The sequence below is a fragment of the Ipomoea triloba genome, chromosome 1 (assembly GCF_003576645.1).
Source record: "Ipomoea triloba cultivar NCNSP0323 chromosome 1, ASM357664v1".
In the NCBI taxonomy this organism is placed as follows: domain Eukaryota; kingdom Viridiplantae; phylum Streptophyta; class Magnoliopsida; order Solanales; family Convolvulaceae; genus Ipomoea; species Ipomoea triloba.
In genome coordinates this window covers 22,491,657-22,511,855 of record NC_044916.1, presented here as the reverse complement: position 1 = coordinate 22,511,855, position 20,199 = coordinate 22,491,657, and the positions used below count along the sequence as shown (strand labels likewise).

Here is a 20,199-nt window from a genome sequence, read left to right as displayed (position 1 = left end):
GGTGATTGGCTTGCACGAATTCATCCACGACTGTAGTTTTGAAGAAATAATTTTGTACTCAACGTAGTCCATTGTAGAATGGTGTTGGTATCTTCATTTCTTGTAACTCTTTGTTTTTGTTAGTGGATTGGGTTTTCGTGAGTGGCCCCGCAGATGTAGGAGTATTGCTCCGAACTGCGTTAACAATCCTGGTTGTCACGGTTTCAGGTTTATTTATTCTATTGCTTAAGTTTTAATTTGATTAAAATTAAGTAGAACTTTAAGTTTTCGTACATTCAAGACTCACGATTACAATTTCAGTTGCAACTATTTTTGTGCTTTTTTTTTTTTTTTGAAATCACTATTTTTGTGCTTAAATGATCAAAATTTTTATATTTTTACTTTGAAAGGTTTTGGTGCATTAAACAACATGTTTAGACCATCCTGCGACGAAGGAACTATGCAAGCTAAGGATAATTTTAAGTGAATACTAGAACCAAAGTGTAGATGAGTATAAATTTGATGATGAAATGAGTAAGCTAAGCGATGCAAATGTGGAATAATAATAAAGTAGAAAGTTTTAAGGTTAGTATAGAACATGATTTGAGCCTACAACCTTATGAAATGCAACAATGATGCCATTAAAGCACAATGTGCTTAACATAAAGGATAATTCAAAAGTTAAAAATGTCAAAATTAGCATGCAATCGAAGTTGTAATAGAGAGTCAACTAAAATTGTAACAAATATGAGGATTTAAATAATACTCGGTATCACTCATCACATTATTTTACCACAAGATATAGTTACATCTTTCCAACAAAATGAAATTACAACATGCTCCTTAAGCATCACCAAGAACAATACACTTAGAAGCTAACATATTAAGTATTAACGCGTTTCAACTAATTAAATGCATGAATCCATTGATATCAAAGTATATAAAGAATTGAATAGTTTTCTAGCCTAATCAAATAAATGAGCTTGTGACTAGGGAACTAGCACAACAATCCCGAAACAATATTGGAATCCAAATGACGCGTCTTCCCTTCTTTTTGTAGAGAAGTTTGAAACTTACAAGGAAAATTTGAGTGTTCGTCCAAAGAAGGCAACCATTTGTTGAAGAATGTTACACCATCTATGTCGGCATTGAACAAAGCACTGATGGGAGTGACGGTTATCTATAATAAAAAACAAACAATATGTTAATCATAAGACTCCATCAAATTAAATAGCAAACATAAATAACAAATAAACAAACATTATATTACTTACATATCCTTCTTGAAGAGAAGAATAATCTGTTCCTTCTTTATCTACTTGCTTTGATCTCACTTCTCTAGTGAATAGAAACTGATCCTCCTGAGTGCTAACAACACTCTGTTGTGCAGTTTGTGTTGGAGTCATGTCCATAGTCATAGTTGATAACATCTTCCCTCCTTCTGCTTCGCAAGTAACATGTTTCCATCCGGTTCTGATGAAACTTTTGCCTTGCTTAGTGAGGCGATAACCCTTGTGGTTCACAACATCGGTTGGCACAGTAATATTGAGAAAGCAATTAAGGGGATAAGTTTGATTCTTGATATCACCCAATATAGCAGAAATGATGGGTATGAAAGCCTGAGCAGCTAGTGTGAAGTCATTAAGATTGCTCTTTCCATGAACCCAGTCATAGGATAGAGAGACAGAGGGGACGCCATTGACGAAAGCCTCTCGGGCACCAGCAACAGTTCCGGAGTAGACAATGTGATAGCCACAGTTGCTGCCCATATTAATACCGCTTATCACCAAATCAGGGACAGAAGAAAACAGAGCTTTTGAGATGCCGAGGGAGGCACAATCTGCTGGAGTTCCGGCAACTGCAAAGGCAGTAGCTCCGGGAATGTCGTGAACTCTTTTGGCCTGAATAGCGTGACGCCAGGTAATGCTGTGACTAACCGCGGATTTCTCGGAATCGGGAGCGCAAACAAGGACGTTGAAGCGATTAGTGGAGACGAGGACGCTAACCAGAGCTCTCAACCCAGGAGCGTCCACTCCGTCGTCGTTGGTCACCATCACTGTGGGCAGATTGTGGGAGTAAATGACGTTGCTCTCCATTGCAGCTGGGGAAACGATCTTCAAAGGATTATACGGAGTATTATATTATGGATGGACGAAGCAAAGAGCGGAAATTGAATAGTGATGCTAATAGCCGCAGCATCAGCCGTGTATTTATGGGCATCATTAGGTGCAGTGTGGGCATCCTGGTCGGTCCTGGTAAGCGGAAGAAATTCGTATCCGGTGGGCGGTTGACCTGAAGACTGAAGAGGAGAATAAAAAATAGAAAGTGAAAATTGAAATGGTACGTGGTCAACTGGTCATAGTAGGGGTTCTTCCAAATATGGAATCTGAAAGGTTAGGTCATAGCAACTACTAGGAACCTGCTACACTCGCTATAATAATGATAAATTATACATAATTGATAACAAAAAATGAGCAAGGATTCCACGTGACATAAATCTTCAAGCATCCCCCCATTCAAGATTTTCAATGATACAAACTAAGACTGGGAATATGAGAAGTAAAATTGACCTTTTTTTGCCGGTGCCGATGGTTACAACGATTTATATCACGGACCAGAGTTCACATAGCATTATTGATCATGAATTAAAACAACGATGTACAGAATTTATACTCATAAGGTACAAAATTTAATAACACAAAATACAAAAAAAAAAAAAAAAACACAACACAAGACACAAAGCATAGCTTTATGGACCCAGCTGGATTAAAAAGACGAGGTATATAATTCATAAGAGCAAATTGCCATTTTGGTCCACTGACTATAGGGGACCTGTTAATTTCCATCCAAGACTTTCAAAAGTGTTAATTGCATACCATGACTTTTCAATTTGTATCAATTTTGGTCACTCCGGCCAAATTTCGCCAGAAAAATTTTAAAAGTTAAAATAACGAGGGTATTTTAGTCATTTCACATTTCTTTTCTTCTTCTGCGGCGAACTCTTCTTCTTCTGTAGCGAATTCTTCTTCTTTTCCGGACAAGCGATGCAAACCTAGGCTAAAAACAAAAAACTAATCCAGCGGTGTGGATCAGTCAGGCGATGTTGGCAGCGAGGAGAGGCTGGATCTGTTCGGTGGCGGTTCTCCTTCTCCACCTCATCCGTCATCTGTAGATAATCTATTCGGTGTTGGCGGCGAGCAGAGGAGACCGGTGAGGAGTGGCTAGATCTGTCTGGCGGTGTTGGCGGCGAGGAGAAGTTGAATCTGTTCGGCGGCAAGAAGAGGCAGGATCTGTTCGGCGGCTGTTATGGTGTGCAGAGTTAGAGATTTGCAGCTTTGAAGCTTTTGAAGGAAATCCATTGAGAGAGACGAGATTTGCAAGAAGGATTATGGTCCATTGAAGCGTTTGAAGCTTTTGAAGGATGTCCATGGCTGCCTAGTCTGCCGTCGAAAAGGAAGGATTAGCCGGAGAAGAAGAACAAGAAGTGAAATGAGAAAAATGCCTTCATTATTTTAACTTCCGGCGAAATTTGGCCGGAGTGACCAAAATTGATATAAATTGAAAAGTCATGGTATGCAATTAACACTTTTGAAAGTTGTGGATAAAAATTAACAGGACCCCTATAGTCAGTGGATCAAAATGGCAATTTTGCTCTAATTCATAATTGTAAGAATTTCATAACGCAAGACACAAAAATTCATTACATAAGACACAATTACTAATTTGTTTCAGGTACACAATTCATACTCATAAGGTACAAAATTGCATAACGCAAGACACAAAAAGTCATAATCCCAAACGCAACACACATGAACCAGGGTCCATAGTGCAGTGTGAATCCTGATCCATGGTATAACGATTGGATGGTTCGTTTTTGTAAATTATATCATGGACAAGATCCAACTTGCCTAAGTTGAAAACAATTTTATAAAAAAAGGGAGGCATTGGGTTCATATTGCTACATGTATTTTGATCCAAGATATAATTATTGTTAATTAGTTTTATAAAGTACTTATTTGGTAACTGATTTTTAATCCAAAAAAATTAATAAATTTAACCGAGTTAATGTCTTGGCTTATTTAGGATTACAAAATATAAACCCTAAACTTGTTGCTTAGCTTAGCTTAGCTTATTGAGGATTAGGATTAGAGTGATTGATAGCTATAGATTGACGTGCATCATATTGTGAAAAACCCACAGAACTCCGCCTTTAGAGCCGCTGAGAAGATAAATCACGAGTCCTATTCTTCATGTGTGCACAAGGAATCCAATCCAGACCGCACAATCAACCTTCAACTCACCAATCAAATCCTAGTATTTATGTGCACACAAGGGTTTCAATCTAGACCTTCTATCATCCTTGGGCTTTGGATCAGATTCTAACCTATACACTGCCACTTCCAGTTATGACCTTTAAGTCAGACGACAAACCAATTACTATGCTACGCCGTGGGGCAACATTATTTAACTTTTCAAGTCGCATAATCATACAAATTAGGGGCAACATTATTTAACTTTTCAAGTCGGCACAATCATACAAATTAAAACAATTAGAACCGTATAAGAAATGTGTATAAAGGCAAGCCATCTCAAGTTCTCAACCTTAGCCATTAACCATTTAATAACCATCAGATCAGATCTATTGCTATTTAAGCGGGGAATGGCACATAGTCCCTAAACAATCGTCCAATCATAAATTATTGTTGCAATCTCTATCCCAAATACCATCCAAGACCATCTATATAATGCATTGCTCAACTCCATTTCCCTCAAGCCAACGTCGAGGAAACATTAGATTGGAGGGCACACTCTTTAATAAATAATAAATACCCTTTCGTGCCTATCTATTCTTTTTATCCCAATCATGGATTCTTTAACCAATGTTATGATTGCCAGTCTTTTATGTTTCCTCACGATGGTTTCACCATCCACAGCCGCAACCTCTCCTTTAAACGTGACGCTAATCCAAAGAGCCTGCAACAAAACCGTCGACCAAGAGTTCTGCCTCAACCACCTCACCAAAAACCCCCTAGTCGTGTCGGCATCTCAAGGGCCGTCCCCATTGGCGACCGCAATTGCCGAGTTGGGATTGGCCGACGCAGGGCAGATGCTCAAGTACACGGCGAACAAGGTCGAGAGGAGCCCTTCTGTGAAGACCAACAATAATAAAATTTCAAACGTATTTTTCCTTGCACCGCACGGGTGGAATACTAGTATCTCTAATGTATGCTTGGACCTACATGTATAATAGTGAACAATCCCAAGAGTTAGAGATGAACACAAGTAAATTCAAACTCATCATCTAACCAAAGCAAAGCAGAACTTATCAAATTGATGACTCACATAATATTTTGGCACATTAAATATAGAAGCAAATTAAAGTTATGTATTAAAATGAAAGAAGCGATGAACTCATTATAATTATTATTCCCAATATACAAAACTGTCATAAGCCCCTTAGCTTCCAGTTAGCTATTGCGCAACAAAAAAAATTGCCAAAAAGTTTCATCATCATTCTATGTTGAGTCTAAATGTGAATATAATGAATCAAGAAAGCTCCAAAAAAACATAAGATCTGAATATATAAAATGACAGTACAGATAGTAACAGTAACAAATATATACGCCTTCTTAAAACCTTTTTGGTAATTAAAAATAGAAAATATTTCTAATTTTGCAGCTATACAAATATATTAATATTCAAATTAAATATACATATGCTTCTATAATCATTCACTATAAATAATCGCTTAACAGTTCGCAAGATAGCTACTCGGAGTTAATCGGTGAAAAAATGGTTTAAAGTTGCAGAATAACAATTATTGAATTTTCATGGCGGAAGAGGTTGAAGACTGGTAAAATATAGAGGTGGATATAAGGTGCCTTTCTCTTCCAATTCCTTTGTGGACCAAGGTATTTATTTTGTTGGTGAGATCGAAATAGAAGAATGACAAATAAATATTGAATGGATAAATCTATAGAAACACAAAGTCCTGTATATTTTTCTGAAACAATGTGATCGTATGCGTAAATTGTCAAAGGTCAAGAAGCAGTGTCAATAGATTCAGGGAAGCGAGATTAATTGCCACTCGAGGAAGGTCAAATTCCAGAAATAGATCACCCACAAACGTGAGGAAGGTCAAATTCCAGAAATAGATCACCCACAAACGTGGCAAAGAAAGCATGAATAACCGTAACTGATGCATACAAAAAAACAAATTCAAATTATTATTATTAACTTATAAATATTATACAAAATATTTCTCTAAAGCATAGTTTGAGTAAAAAAAAATTAGGAACTAGAGAGATGAACTTATCTATTTGTAGATATGTGTTTTTGGAGTGGTGTACTTAAGGGTTTATGTTCGTTACTCTTGAGGTAACGAGAAACCAGATCCGGTGCCCCTTCATCATGTTCAGTTCATCTTATTTGAATCATATATATTCAAATAGTCACCAAATGACATTTCTCATTTAAATTATATAGGTTTCATGACACAAAAGCATCTAAGGTATTAAGAAAATTTGGATGCATAACTATTTTGTTATCATCCTTATTAGCATATATTATACCCTTTATCAAGTTAAACAAACACAACCAGTATAATATAAGGTTAACATTATATTTCATAAACAATCAAAAACATATAAATTTGAGAAAGATGTTAGGGAAGAATTTTACCGTGAGAAAAGAGTAATTGAAAATTCATTCATCTATGACTCTCCTAAAATACAATTGTCTGCAAATATGCAATATATAGCTTGGAGGGTTTGTGTTAACACCAAACAATATCTGCAGTTATAAGTAGTTATATACTACCAACTACTAAGCCTATTGAATAGAGTAAAAAAAGCTTTAAGTGTACCTAGTTTATCTTTGATTCCTTAGTATTTAATACTAAGGTGTTAATATAAATTGAGTGATATAATAGTTATCATAAATACCGATTATTAATATTATATATAAAACCATATAACAGATTATTAATATTATAAACAATATCCTACCTTAATGCTTATATAATTGCAGTGTTTTCACTTTTTATTCAGAATTGTCAATAAGTATAACTTTAGGAGTATAGGAAATAGATAACACATGATGAGTGAAAAAAAAAAAAAAAACAGAATATCAGAAATTTTTTCATTCCCAATAAGAAAGGAAATTGATGCCTCCGAACACGTATCGCTACATTGTTTGGTGTTTTTTCGTTCTGATTTAGGTCGGTGTGATACTGACCTCAGCTCCATACTGTATTTGGAGGATTTCCTTTGAAGTTTTGCAGGCGAAGCAAGTCGGAGTTTGTTGTCTAAAATGGTAGACACTGAGAAGGGTTTGGAAAGCGAGAGATGATGAAATCGCAGAGATGAATGCATGAAGCTGGGTTGAAACGGGTTTGGTATGATTTAGGCAAATTATTGCATGGACCATGGTCCACACAGTTGTGTAGATCAAAAATAAAAAGAACATTATTTTTGTACTGAAGGTACATTATTTTTGTACTGTAGGTACATTATTTGATAGTATATCAAATAATGTACATTAAAATAATGTACGTACAGTACAAAAATAATGTACTTTCAATACAAAAATAATGTACTTTTTATTTTTGGTCTACACAGCTGTGTGGACCATGGTCCATGCAATAATGATTGCATATCAAGGTACTAAGGAGCGCTAACGAGTCACGACTGTGTGCCTCTGCATACTTCCTGCCTCGGCAATGACGATTATGGTTTTCTTCCTTCTCGCTCTCATTCTCTTCTCCGCCTCATCTTTGCGAGTTACTAAATGTGAATCAGAAGCTGAAGCTGAAGTAGTTGAAGGTACTGAGGAAGGAGGAGATCTTGGAATAGTTGGTGAGGATGCTCAAGACTTTGGCGAGGAAAGTTTAAGTCCAGCTCCTGGAGTTGATACAGTTTGTGTTTTCCCCAAAAACCCTTCTAAGTCTGTTCTAGCTGGAGAGGAGAGTGAACTTATAGTTGGAATGAAAAATGATGGGGAATCAACACTGAATGTCTTATTCATCAAGGCCACTCTTCATCTTCCTTTTGATCATCGCTATTTAGTTCAAAATCTCACTACTCAGGGGTTTAGCAACTCAACAATTCCTCCTTCTGCCCAAGCAACACTTCCATATATATTTGGTGTCAGCAAATTCTTGCAGCCTGGAACATTTGATCTTGTTGGAAGCGTTATTTATGAAATAAATAGACAACCTTATCAAAACATATTCTACAATAGGACTATTGAAGTCACTGAGCCTGGAGGCCTTGTCAGTGTTGAGTCTATTTTCTTGGTTTGTCTTGGAGTTGCCTTTGTTACCCTTCTTGGGTTCTGGATTCGTGATCAAATTCAAAAGAACACAACCACTAACAGATCTTTTGTTTTCGAAAACATGAAAGAGTTTTAGATTATGATCATAAAGAATTCATCCAAAGGATTACCGTGAAATTTGGGTTATGATAATCATCTTTGTGCACAGTTTGTAATGTTCTGGAAATAGGGTGATTTGGAGTATCGTATCGTCCCCTGCATAAATCAAGGCCCCCAACAAAAGCTAAGATCTTTCTCCTGTAGTTACCCGCATCTGCATCAACTATTAACAGTTTTCTGATGGTGTGTGTAGATTGTTCCAGCTTCCTGATGACAAAAACAAGTTCCGTAATGATTAAACTCTGGAACTCTTAAAGCAAGTCTGCAGCTTCCTCAAATGTCAAACAATGCTTTCTCGAAGAGATTATAGAAACTGGACCTAAAGCCCGATAGGTAAGGATGTACGCATAGTTGAACCTAAAACTCTGAACAAAAACTTGCCGACGGCGATTCCGGCGTAAAACGGGATGAAGAATCCGGTGGCCTCCTCTGGATCCATGGTTTTACACTGGTGATTCAACATTCTCTCGCGATAAATCAGCTCCACCGAGTACATATCCGTCCAGTACCAAGTCGGGAGCAGATTCTCGGGAACCACGCTCTCCAGCCCCTTCGCCGACAACCCAAATCCGCCATTAGCGACCACCTTGCATCCCGTCGCCTTCCAGGGATCCAGCTCGTTGCAATTCTCCACCAGCTCGTAGTTGAACATCCGCAGAGTTTCATAGACGTAGACCTTGCCGGACCTGCAGTCGTGGCGGTGGGGCAACAGATGGTGGTGGCCGGCGGTGGACTTGGCCGGCGAGGAACGGATGAGGAAGAAGAGAACCCAGATTTGGAGAAAGATGGTCGCTAATTTGGGGAAGAAATTGACTGGTCAAATGGTTTTAACTACAAAGATGTTAAATTGTCCATTTTACCCTTGTATTTAACGTTTGGTTCACGCAAAAGCTAACGAAGACCTTTTTGGCTTAAAATTGAATAGTTTAGGGACCACATTGGGTGTAATTAAAAGTCAATGCACTAAATTAAGAAAAGGCCATAGTTGGAGGACCATTTTGGGCATTTTCTCAAAATAGTTTGTCACTTGTACATAAATATTTTTAAACAAGTGGCTACATCCTATATACCAATTATTTTTGTTTTCAAGATTGATTCTGATTTTGTCTTTAATCCAAGCAGGTTGATAGTAAAAAATTAAATGAATTGCTAATTTATATTAGTTCTAATATATTTAAAGAATGCACAATAAGTATTTTACATAAAAGATTAATGAATGCTGCAACGATAGCTATTTTTGAAATTTTTTCATTTTCTGAATTTGAAAGATTGATTCCAGCAATGTTGTAGTCTCAACATCTTTTTAATGCATCAAGTGTGTCACAATGTTCTATTGCCCTACATTAACATTTTTAATAATGAGTTTTAAATCAATTTATTGGGTTATTTGAATGTCTTCTTTGTCAATGAATCCTCCCTAAGTAGTTAATATGATTGGCTTCAAACTATTTTTAAATTTTTTTTTTTCCAAGTTATTAACATAACACTTGGTAAATAAATATATAACATTATTTTGTAGTATACCTTTGATATTTAATTACAAGATAGTGTAAAAAGAAAACAATGAACAATGTAGTGAATATAATTAATTAATAAATTTGAAGGTACAGAATCATTGCATTGTAGAAAATATAGACAATATAACTAATGAAATTATATATCTTTTTAATTTTTTTGATGATGAATATTTTTTTTTTATAAATAAAAGGTATTGTAGACATCGAATTATAAATTAAAGAAATGCATATGTATTATTTTTTTGTTGTTGTTGTAACTACTAATTTATTAATTTAATAAGAGTAATAAAGTGTGGTAATTACTTTTGAATAATATACTCTAACATATTCGTAGTATATGTTCAACAATATGCCAACTTTGATTGGGATGACGTTCGAACCTAAGACCTCTTTATAGAAATTAATGGGTAAGTTAAAAGTTAACGAAATATTAACGGAGAAGAGAATATTTAACGGAAAATTTAATGGATAATCATATAATTAAGGATAAATTAGGAAATCTCAAGGAAAAATATAAAGTTAAACAATTTGAACCATCCATTTGATTTAATAATTTGACCGTCATTTTATCTACCCATTATAGGCCTAACTTTCTTTGGCTCTTATTAGTATAGTAGATATATGGGAATATAATTATTACTATGATTAGTATTGTTGTTCTTTTTTCAATTATCTCATAGTAATTTTTTTTTCTTTTTGCAATGAGGCTAATCTATAATGCAGTGTATGGTTAATGAATTACGGTAATTTTGAATTGAGGTTTTTTTTTTTTTTCAATTTCGGTAATTTTTCATAATGAATCACGCTATGAATTTATGAAGTGGTATGAATGGGATGTCAACGGGGCGGGGCGGGGGCGGGAAATGGGGTCCCCGTCCCCGTCCCCGAAATCCCTCCCCATTCCCCGTCCCCGCCCCGTTCCCCGGCGGGGATAGGAATTATTCCTCATCCCCGTCCCCCGCTGGGATTTTTCGGGGACGGGGAATCCCCGCGGGGATTTTTTTGAATTATGTCAATTTACAAAAAAAAAAAAAAACTAATATTATGAAAAAGAAACTAAGCCTTGAATCTTTAAACAAAGTCCAAATTTAAAATAAATAGATTAATAAAATTAAAATATTCAAACTCTAAATTTACTAGAAATATTCAAAGTTTCAAACTTTCAAACAAAAAAACATAATCATAACGTATAAACATCAAATACAAGGAAAATAGAATATATAACTCTAATTCAATATAAACAGGTTATTATGCTAGTTTATTTCCATTGTTTAAAGTATAAACAATAAATAAAGAACTGCCAGTTTTCACTTTGCAATTTTCACTGCTTATTTTTAGTAATTCACTGGTTATTTCTAGTTTGCAGTCTTTGCACTGCTTATTTAAGTTTTCCACTGTTTAAATTATGTATAAACTATAAACAAAGAACTAGACAACTATTAACTATAAACTAATAGACTATGAACTATAAATCATAAAGTATAAACTGAGTAATAGCATAAACTATGAGAATGTGCATCTACAATTCTACACTGTTTTGGGAGGCTAGGGCGTTGAGCAGACAACCATAAAGCATTAAAGTATGATTATAAGTTGAATTTCTTTTATATATATATATATATATATATATACATACATACATACATACACATACATACATATACGGGGAATCGGGGACGGGGCGGGGATCGGGGATCGGGGATCGGGGTCGGGGTTGGGGCGGGGAATACCCTCCCCGTTCCCCGAAATAATTTCCCGAACCCGCCCCCAATCGGGGCGGGGATCGGTTTTCCCCATCGGGGGCGGGTTGAATTGCCATCCCTAGATATGATCCCCTAATGTGTCCTAGGGCAAAGATGATTATACTTAGGCTATTGAGGAAAATTAACAAGTAATAATTAAATAACAAAAATTTATAAATGGATAAATCTCATATTTACTTTTTATATATGAAATGTTGTATACAATGAGGTTTTTAAGAATTTGTAACTTTAATATACAAATTGTAGTTGCTATTATTGAAGTGTTAATTGCTTATTTTACAAGAACTGTATGGAACAATGAGAACTTAGGTGTAAGCAAAAATGTGTATATATGCTCCAATAAATATCACTACCACCTTAAATATCAATTATTATTTTAATTTCACATCTTTATGGTCATAATGCTATTATAGTAAGTGAACAACAAAATTTTAAAAAATAAACCTCAAATTTCATTTTTATATATTAAATTTAATAACATTAATATTTTTTTATAATATAAAATTAAATTTATATTTCAAATATTTAGTCCGTGCATGCATCGCATGTGTATCATATTAGACTAATAAAACTGAAACTATGGGTTTATTATTTAAAAATTATTTCTAGATCCATTTTTTAAAAAAATTAGTTTATGTATTTATAAATACTTGAGTAATTATGGATAAAAATAAATACTTGAATAATTAGGGTTAGATTATGGACTGGGATATGGTATGAGCTCTTTTTGAGCCAGTTAAATTAAAATTATATATTTAAGCCCAAAAACAGTTTAATTATTTAACAATTCAATTAATTGTGTGGTCCGATTTTAATTGTGTGGGTATATGTATTTATACAATTATTTTTGTATTTAATAATTTTTTTTATTTTCTGTATTATCATATATATATGTGTATGTATACACATATATGTGTAATTAATCTATCTATACTATATATAAAAACAATATCCTCCTCCCAAATTTTCCTGTCCAAACTTAGTGGCATTTTAGTAAAATCATTTATTTTATTCATTTATTCATTTATTAATTAATTATCCATATATATTTATTCATAAAATCAGTCAATTGCTAAGAACATACCAATCTCAGCTCATTCATCTATAATATTATTATGGTAATATAGTAATATTGTTAATATTAATTGGTGATATATTGGTAATACATACATACATACATACATACATACATACATACATACATATATATATATATATATAAACAGAAGTGCCTGGACAATTTTTCCTGTCTAAACAGGAGCATTTTGTAAAATTAAACTCAAAATTATTTTAGTAAAATCATTGATTTTATTAATCAACCAAATATATTTTTATAAAATTAGCAATCAATTATTATTACAATTAAAAGTTATTACACTTTCCTTTGAGAGGATCCTTTGTTTCACAATTTTTGTGCTATATATATCATCATATATTACAAAACAAGCGCAGCTGAATTTATCATTCCATATGACCTGGAGTCTCTAAAAAACAAGTACTCCATAGGAATGAGATTTAAAATGAGGTTTGAAGGAGAAGAAGCTCCTGAGCAGAGGTATGTCACATGTGTTAGCATTATTGAGGGTGATGTGTCTTTTCTTCGTATCAATTCTAGACCAGTAACTAATATTATGAGCGCTATGTGGTGGGGTTTTTTTTTTTTTTGTTTTTTTTTTGTTTTTGTTTTTTTTTTTGTTTTATGTTTATTGGAACTATTGTTGGCATTGAAGATCATGATCCCCACAAGTGGCCGGAATCAAAATGGAGATGTCTAAAGGTAATACCCTTGTGTTTAAAAGGGAGGGGTTTGGTGATACATTTTTATTTGTGATGCCTAAAGTGATATGTATTGCTATCTTTAGGTGCAGTGGGATGAAACTTCAATGATTTTAAGGCCTGATCGGGTTTCACCTTGGAAAATAGAGCAACTCTTTCTCTTTCTGCACTAAATCAACTAATTTGTACCAAGTTTTTCCCCCAAAATTTAAAGGCATTTATTATAAATTATTTCTCTTAAACAATCATACTTTACTATGTGTTTATGTTTATTGGTTATAATGTTATTTATAAACAAGAAAATTGCAAACTTTATTTGCAAAATTGTGATCAAATAATGATTTTAGTCTCCAATTATCCAGTATATGCATAATAATAATAATAATAATAATAATAATAATAGTAATAATAATAATAATAATAATAATAATAATAATGTTATTACCTTAATTACTTTACTTTCTAAATTTTTATGATAAAATAATATTAATTATAATTGATTATAATTCATTATTAGTAATTATGGTAATTATATTATGATAGAAATATATTGACCTAGCTGGATTAAAAAGACGACATCGACGCAAGGTACAAAATTTCGTAACACAAAATACAAAAAAAAAAACACAACACAAGATCGACACATAGCATAGCTTTATTGACCTAGCTGGATTAAAAAGACGAGCACTACTACAGAAAAAGGATACTACGTCACCTAATTAACGTTGGTTTTTGACAAACCGACGTTATATGTCAATAAAATAAAGCAAAAGTAATATATATTACTTACGACGTCGGTTCTTGGAAAAAATCGACGTCGTATGTCTTTAATATTTTTATATAAAAAAAATTAAAGACATACAACGTTGGTTCTCCTTAGAACCGACGTTGTATGTTATAAATTATTTATTTTAAAAAAAAATTAAAAACATACGGCGTCAGTTCTCCCTAGAACCGACATCATATGTTATAAATAATTTATTTTTAAAAAAATTTAAAAACATACGGCGTCGGTTCTCCCTTGAACCGACATCATATGCTATAAATAATTTATTTAAAAAAAAATTAAAACATACGGCGTCGGTTCTCCCTAGAACCGACGTCGTATGTCATAAGTAATTTATTAAAAAAATTTATAGACATACGGCGACATACGGCGTCGGTTTTTCTAAGAACCGACGCCATAAGTCCTAGTTTTTTTTTATTTATTTAACTCCTAGATTAGATCTCGCATTATTCGTCCAGGGAGCAGTAAGTCGCGGCATCAAATCAGATCGTCATCTCCGGCAGCAGCAAGTCGCGGCGTCTTCTCCGGCAGTAGCAAGTCACGTCGTCTTCTCCGGCAGCAACAAGTCATGTCGTCTTCTCCGGCAGCGGCGTAGCAGGTGTAGCGGTATGGTAGAGGTGGAGCGTAGCAGGTCCGTACCAGGTTAGGTGGCGACGAGCGTAGCAACTTCAAATCCTTCAATCTACATATATTGATTTGTACGTATATGAATCCTTCGATCTATATATATATATATATATATATAGGCCTCATCAGATGTGAACAGTCTCTTAGGTGCGGCTGTGTGACCTGATTTGCACCATTGGATTCCATGATCTAAGTTTTCATATTAATCCACACAATAAAGGCGCTTGATCTTTGTTACGCGAATTGGAAGGATAATGTTGACAATTCACTACAATTTCAAAACCCAGCAACGAACAAAGATGACGACGCGGAGACTTGAAGTTGATGAGCACTATGCAACGAACACTAGACGAGTGTAGAAGGACTCCATCACCAGCAACGAACGCTCCATCCTGAACAGAACGCACAGGTCGACTCTAACAGAGAAACGAGAATGAAGTAATACGCAATAGTTTGGTCATTATCAGCATCAATCTGGTTTATATTTGAGATAATATTGGTGTAATTCGCAATAGTATGTGTATTTGGTGTGTGGTGGTTAAGTGGTATGTTTTAATCTGAGAACTGGTGCATTTTATAACGTATAATGATGTGTTTTAATTTTGTTGGTGCATTTGAATTGGATGGTGTATTTCGGTATGGTGGGGAATGGTGTGTTTTAATTTTTCCAGTGGTGTATTTTATACGTAGAATGATGTGTTTTAATACACATGGTGGTAAATTTTACGAGAGTAGTTACATTTGGTGTGTGGTGGTTAAGTGATGTGTTTTAATCTATGAACTGGTGCATTTTAGTACGTTGAATGGCGTGTTTTAATAATACGTTTGTTGGTGCATTCTGTACTCTAAGATTACTTTCCCACTTACAATTACCATAAAGTCCCACTTAAGTTACGCGAATTAAACTTCATAAATCCTAATATATAGCCTCCACCGTCAGATCACCTCAATCCAGCGGCATATGTTGGGCTACACGACCGCACAAAATGCACAGGCCACATTTGATTAATATTCTATATATATATATATATATATATATATATATATATATATATATATATATATATTTATATGTATTTTCTAATTATATGTTACAAACCATGCATCAGCATACCATGCATCCGCAGAGGAGGAACATGAACGTGTCAAGAGAATCACAAGACCACCTAGCAAACTGAAGGACTATATTTGCTCCTAAATTGTCTAGTTCTGACAAATTCTTATTCTGCTTTCAACTTTATTAGATTACATGTGGTTAAGCAACAATGTAGGCTTCTTGGTAGGAATTCATTAGTTATGTGTGCTGTATAAATGGCGTTTTTGACAGCAAAGTGATGATCAAAGAAATAACATCGTTTCCTTCCTCTAAACTCTGGTTCTCTCTTCTCCCTAACCCTTTTCTTGTCTGGAGGCATTCCATCCTCTAAAGTAGAAACCTTGCTACCTACATTCCCTCCTTAACAATTTGGTGCTCTCATTGAGAGAAATTATGGCTCCCGATGGCGCACAAACTCGAAGTCGATCACTGGAAAACCAAGTCCAGCAAATACGTGAAACCCATCAACAAACCACAGAAGAGTTACGCCAAACATTGGCTGAACAAACCCAGGCCACTAAAGCCATCCAAACTGCCATGGCAGAATTGACCCTCCATATCACTCAACAGAACATTATTCCAGCAGCTTCTACCTCAACCCCGCCAGTACCAACAACACCACTCCGTGCCGGACCATTTGCCCCGCCAGTACCAACAACACCACTCCGTGCCGGACCATTTGCGATAAACCAACCTGGCAACATGCAATATCCTCGTTCGCTCAGGTGCGACATATCTGCCTTCGATGGAACCAATTCGTTAGACTGGGTATTTCAATCTGCCTTCGATGGAACCAATTCGTTAGACTGGGTATTTCAAGCAGAGAAGTACTTTAGTTTCTGGGAGATTGCCGACGAACAACGAATCGATATTGCTGGGTTTTACATGGTGGGACAAGCCTTATCCTGGTTCCAATGGATGCACAAGAACCAGCAATTGTCCTCTTGGAGAGCATTTACGACCGCTTTGGAACAATGGTTTGGGCCGTCAACCTATGTCAACCACCGTGCAGCACTCTTCAAACTAACTCAAAAGACTATTGTGGAGGCTTACCAATCTGAGTTTGAGACGAAGAGCAACCGGGTTACCGATCTTCATCCAGATGCTTTATTGGATTGTTTCATCTCCGGCTTAAAACCTGCAATACAGAATGAGCTGTCTATCCTCAAACCCACGACCTTGTCAGACGCAATAGCTTTGGCAAAGTTGGTTGAGGAAAAGCTACGGGACTCAAGGCCTCTAAACCCAAGGCCCACCACCTGGAGACCGTTCAACATTGAAACTAGCCATTCCCCTGCACTTCGACAAGTTGATCCAACTCCACTATTGCCTACACCAATCAACCAAAATACACCAAACAACCAACATACCCCCCGTAGAACCACCCTACCCATTAAACGGCTAACCGCGGCTGAAATCCAAGCACGACGTGCACAAGGGTTGTGTTATAATTGTGATGAGAGGTTTCGACCGGGACATCGATGGCAAACAAAGCAGTTCTTATTGCTATTGGCAGACGAACCACTTGTGGCGATTGACGAAGGAGAAAACGTCGACTATGGCGAGGAGACGGTCGAAGACGTTCAAGTCGAACCAGAAGCAAAGTTTGTGCCTGAAATTTCGTTGCATGCATTGGAAGGTACTGTTGGCCCTCAAACATTTCGACTTAAAGCCTGCGCTAAGGGAAGAGAATTCACGGTGCTGGTTGATACAGGCAGTTCACACAACTATATCCAACCTCGACTAGCAAAATATCTCCATTTAACAGTGGACAAAACCATTCATTTTCCGGTAGCGGTTGGTAATGGGGAGCGCATACAGAGCGAGGGAACGTGTCGGGCTGTGCCCTTCATCATGCAAGGGGCAGAGTTTGATGCTGACTTCCATGTATTGGAGTTCTCAGGAGCAGATGCCATCTTGGGAGTCCATTGGCTGGAAGGCTTAGGACGTATAGTTACAGATCACAAGAATTTAACGATGGAATTTGTTTATAAGGGACAACCAATAAAATTGGTGGGCACTTCTACACCTATTGCCTCGAATATCTCCTGCCACCAATTGACAAGGTTACAACAAACTAACGGTATAGCTCAATATCTCCTTCTAATTATCAATCCATGCAATTCCTCACCTGAAGAGAAAAACCATCCTACCATACAGAAACTCCTAGACCAATTTTCCGATATCTTTAGTATTCCTACAGGGCTGCCACCTAATCGAACCTTAGACCACAAAATTAACCTCCTACCTCACGCATGTCCAGTTAACGTCAAACCATACCGCTACCCTCATTTCCAAAAAGACGAAATTGAAAAACTCGTCCAAGACATGCTACGAGAACAAATCATCCAACCGTCCACTAGCCCTTTTTCATCCCTAGTTTTATTGGTCCGAAAGAAAGATGGGACTTGGAGGTTCTGCATTGATTACCGGGCTCTTAACGCTGTCACTGTTAAGGATCGATTTCCTATGCCAACGGTTGATGAATTGCTCGACGAACTACATGGTGCAGTAATATTTTCCAAATTGGACTTACGTAGCGGATATTTTCAAATCCGTGTTCACCCACCTGACATTCCTAAAACCGCTTTTAGAACTCACGAAGGTCACTATGAATTTCTCGTGATGCCCTTTGGCCTCACCAACGCCCCAGCAACCTTTCAAGCTACTATGAACACTGTTTTCCACCCGTATTTGCGGAAGTTTGTTTTGGTATTTATAGATGATATTCTCATCTATAGTCGCTCCCTTCTGGATCATGTCCAACATCTTCGCATTGTTCTAGAAACACTACGCCAACACCAGTTTTATGCAAAGCTCTCCAAATGTAGTTTTGGACAACGCCAACTTGAATATCTAGGCCATTTTGTGTCTAGCGAAGGAGTTCATGTGGATCCAGCAAAAGTACAAGCTGTAATGGATTGGCCACGACCATCGACGGTGACCGAAGTACGGGGTTTCCTCGGCCTTACTGGCTACTATCGGCGATTTGTCCAAGGATATGCTGCCATTGCCGGCCCTTTAACCGAGTTATTAAAAAAAGGGGGGATGTTATGGGGATCAGCCGCAGAAGAGTCGTTCCAACGATTAAAAAAAGCTATGACTGAGGTTCCTGTACTACGTCTTCCAAACTTTGATATGCCCTTCACCGTGGAGACGGATGCTTCTGGGAGTGCAGTTGGTGCCATTCTAACCCAGGAAAACCATCCCATTGCATATTTCAGTGAAAAACTCCCACCCCGCTACCAAGCTGCCTCGGCTTACAGTCGCGAAATGTACGCTATCACTGCGGCGATTCGACGTTGGCGACCTTATTTGCTAGGGCGACCCTTCACGGTCGTGACCGATCACAAAAGCTTGAAACAATTAATATCTCAAACTATTCAGACTCTAGAACAACAAAGGTGGCTTGCCAAATTGTTGGGCTTCGAGTTTACAATTGAGCACAAACCAGGTGCAGAAAATAGTGGTCCGGATGCGTTGTCACGGTGGACTAAAGAAGCAACGACTAATTTAATGTCTATTACTATCACCACCACCACGTTTTTATTCGATCTTAAAGAGGCATTGCATGGTGACCCAGTTGCACAAGATATCATTACCTCACTACGCACAGGTGGTGTGGTTGACGTGGGCTTCTCCTTCCAAAATGGAATTTTATATTTTCATGGAAAAATATATGTTCCAATAGGGAAGGGCATGAGACAACACTTGTTAGAATTATTCCATAGCTCATTGTTGGGCGGTCATTCCGGAGAACAGAAAACATACACCAGACTGGCAGCTTCTTTTTATTGGCCGGCAATGCGTAAGGACACCCAGCAGTATATCAAGCATTGTTTCGTGTGTCAACAAATCAAACCCGAAAACTTTTGCCCAAAGGGGTTATTACAACCACTACCAATTCCTTCCCAGATTTGGGAAGACATTTCTATGGACTTCATCACATCTTTACCATCGTCTTGTGGAAAAACTGTTATTTGGGTAATTGTCGATCGGTTGTCTAAATATGGGCATTTTGTGCCTTACCAAACGGCTTGTCAGCCCCTAAATTAGCCGAATACTTTGTTCGTGAATACGTTCGGCTCCATGGGTTCCCCCGTTCCATAGTCTCTGACCGTGATCATTTTTTCATTAGTCTGTTTTGGAAGGAACTCTTTCGGTTGCAAGGAACAAATTTGAAGCCTAGCACAGCTTACCACCCTCAAACGGATGGTCAGA

The 20,199-nt window shown here is 36.6% G+C and overlaps 2 protein-coding genes across 2 annotated transcripts; one reads left to right on the top strand and one right to left on the bottom strand.

The window, feature by feature from the left end:
- Positions 1-715: 715 nt before the first annotated feature.
- On the bottom strand, positions 716-2,156 carry LOC116019227 (5'-nucleotidase SurE-like). The gene is made up of 2 exons (XM_031259377.1): positions 1,254-2,156; positions 716-1,159 (listed from the first exon to the last, which is right to left on the bottom strand). The coding sequence occupies exons 1-2, from the start codon at positions 2,073-2,075 to the stop codon at positions 977-979; spliced, it is 1,005 nt and encodes a 334-aa protein (XP_031115237.1). The 5' UTR covers positions 2,076-2,156; the 3' UTR covers positions 716-976.
- A 5,514-nt stretch (positions 2,157-7,670) lies between these two features.
- LOC116010616 (translocon-associated protein subunit alpha-like) lies at positions 7,671-8,389 on the top strand. Its single transcript, XM_031250100.1, has one exon. It carries the CDS (start codon positions 7,700-7,702, stop codon positions 8,387-8,389), a length of 690 nt encoding a protein of 229 aa, XP_031105960.1. The 5' UTR covers positions 7,671-7,699.
- The last annotated feature ends 11,810 nt before the right edge of the window (positions 8,390-20,199 follow it).

Excerpts from the sequence above, each read along its gene's own strand:
- LOC116019227 (XM_031259377.1), bottom strand. The coding sequence starts at position 2,075 with ATGGAGAGCAACGTCATTTACTCCCACAATCTGCCCACAGTGATGGTG. Across the intron at positions 1,160-1,253 it reads CTTCTCTTCAAGAAGGATAT|ATAACCGTCACTCCCATCAG; the intron begins GTAAGTAATATA and ends TTTTTATTATAG.
- LOC116010616 (XM_031250100.1), top strand. The coding sequence starts at position 7,700 with ATGACGATTATGGTTTTCTTCCTTCTCGCTCTCATTCTCTTCTCCGCC.